General features: G+C 43.4%; 1 protein-coding gene across 1 annotated transcript; it reads right to left on the bottom strand.

The window, feature by feature from the left end:
- Window positions 1-279: 279 nt before the first annotated feature.
- Window positions 280-1,128, bottom strand: LOC111388474. The gene has a single exon (XM_023013189.1). It carries the CDS (start codon window positions 1,126-1,128, stop codon window positions 280-282), a length of 849 nt encoding a protein of 282 aa, XP_022868957.1.
- Between the last annotated feature and the right edge of the window lie 447 nt (window positions 1,129-1,575).

Raw genomic sequence — 1,575 nt, 5'->3', positions numbered from 1 at the left:
CAAGCTTTGAAATTTGCATGACGTTTGTACTCATTCCTCGGATGCTAGTAACATAGCATTGTCTGGCAGTGATTTGGTCTCCTCGAACTACTCTGATGCCATGACCTGTTGGGAACTTCATGGCTAGGTGGAAAGTTGATACAATAGCTTGGATCTTATTCAGTAGGGGTCTTCCAAGGATAATTTTGTAAGCCATAGGAGTGTTAACCACTTTGAAAGGCGCAATCTCGATCACTTGTGCATTGTCAAAACCCAATGTAAGCGGAAGCTCGACGATGCCTACGGGATAATTACTCCACCACCAAATCCCTGTAGAGGAGCTTTTACTGCTTTGAGCTGTTTGGGAGAGATCCTCGTTTTAGCAAAAGCCTCCTGTGATAGTATGTTTGCTGCACTTCCATTATCAATTAGAATCATCTTTACTTCAAAGTTAGCCACAATTGCAGAGACAACCAGTGCATCGTCATGAGGATATGATACTCCTTCCAAATCTCTTGTCCCATAGGTAATGTCTTCGAGTTTATCACAGGATTCCCTTGAGGTATGAGCATGTTGGCCGGCATATTGTTTTATCCCACTACTTGTATCTCCTCCAGATGCTATGCCTCCAATGACAATATTAATGGTCTCGACAATGGGTTGAACACTGCTTCCGGCTCCAGGCTCTTTCCGATTGTCACGATCATTCCTCGGGCGTTTATCATAACCAATATAATTCTTTAAGAGCCCTCTTTTAATGAGGGTTTCAATTTCCCACTGCAATGCTTGATAATCCTCTGTGATATGCCCATGATCTCGATGAAATTCACAATACTTGCTCCTATCTCTTGTGTCAGGGGGTGACTTCATTCTTGAAGGCCACTTTAACTCTTTCGTATCTTTGATCTCCATTAAGATATTTGCCTTGGAGGTGTTCAACCGAGTGAAAGGCCCTGATGGCCCTTCATTCTTGCGCTTTTCTCGAGGATGCTCTGGTTGGGAAACGGGATCATATTGCTTCTTGTTCTCGGCCTTTTCATGGAAAGGACCAGATCTCCTTGGATTCAGCATTTCCTCCATATTAATGTATTTTTCAGCTCGGGTAAGGAGTTCGGTCACTGTCTGTGGTGGGGTCTTTGATAAGGACATCTTGAAGGCTTCACATCTTATGGCTTAAGTGAGGGCTGAGACAATCGCTGTGATGTGCAGGTCAGGTATTTGAAGCCTTTCTTTGTTAAACCTCGTCATAAAACCTCGTAAGGTTTCATTTAGTCCCTAACGAAGTTGCATGAGAGAGGCCGCAGTCTTTCTGATATGTTTACTACTTGAAAAGAAGGCTGAGAACTTATCAGCCAAATCTGAGAATGAGGCTATGGAGTTGGGCTCCAATGTCGAGAACCAATCCATGTAGCATTAGTCAGCGTTTGTGGGAAGGCTTTGCACATAACTTGATCCGAAGCAACTTGCAAATTTATGACATCGGTATATACATTGAGATGGTTGATTGGGTCGGTCGTCCCATCATACTCTTTAATGCGAGGATGTCATACCCCGAACTTCACGTTCTACATTTGGCCAATATGATTCATGCATTCC

The sequence above is a fragment of the Olea europaea genome, unplaced genomic scaffold (assembly GCF_002742605.1).
Source record: "Olea europaea var. sylvestris unplaced genomic scaffold, O_europaea_v1 scaffold4993, whole genome shotgun sequence".
In the NCBI taxonomy this organism is placed as follows: domain Eukaryota; kingdom Viridiplantae; phylum Streptophyta; class Magnoliopsida; order Lamiales; family Oleaceae; genus Olea; species Olea europaea.
This window is presented reverse-complemented; position numbering and strand designations above follow the sequence as displayed.

Excerpts from the sequence above, each read along its gene's own strand:
- LOC111388474 (XM_023013189.1), bottom strand. The coding sequence starts at position 1,128 with ATGTCCTTATCAAAGACCCCACCACAGACAGTGACCGAACTCCTTACC.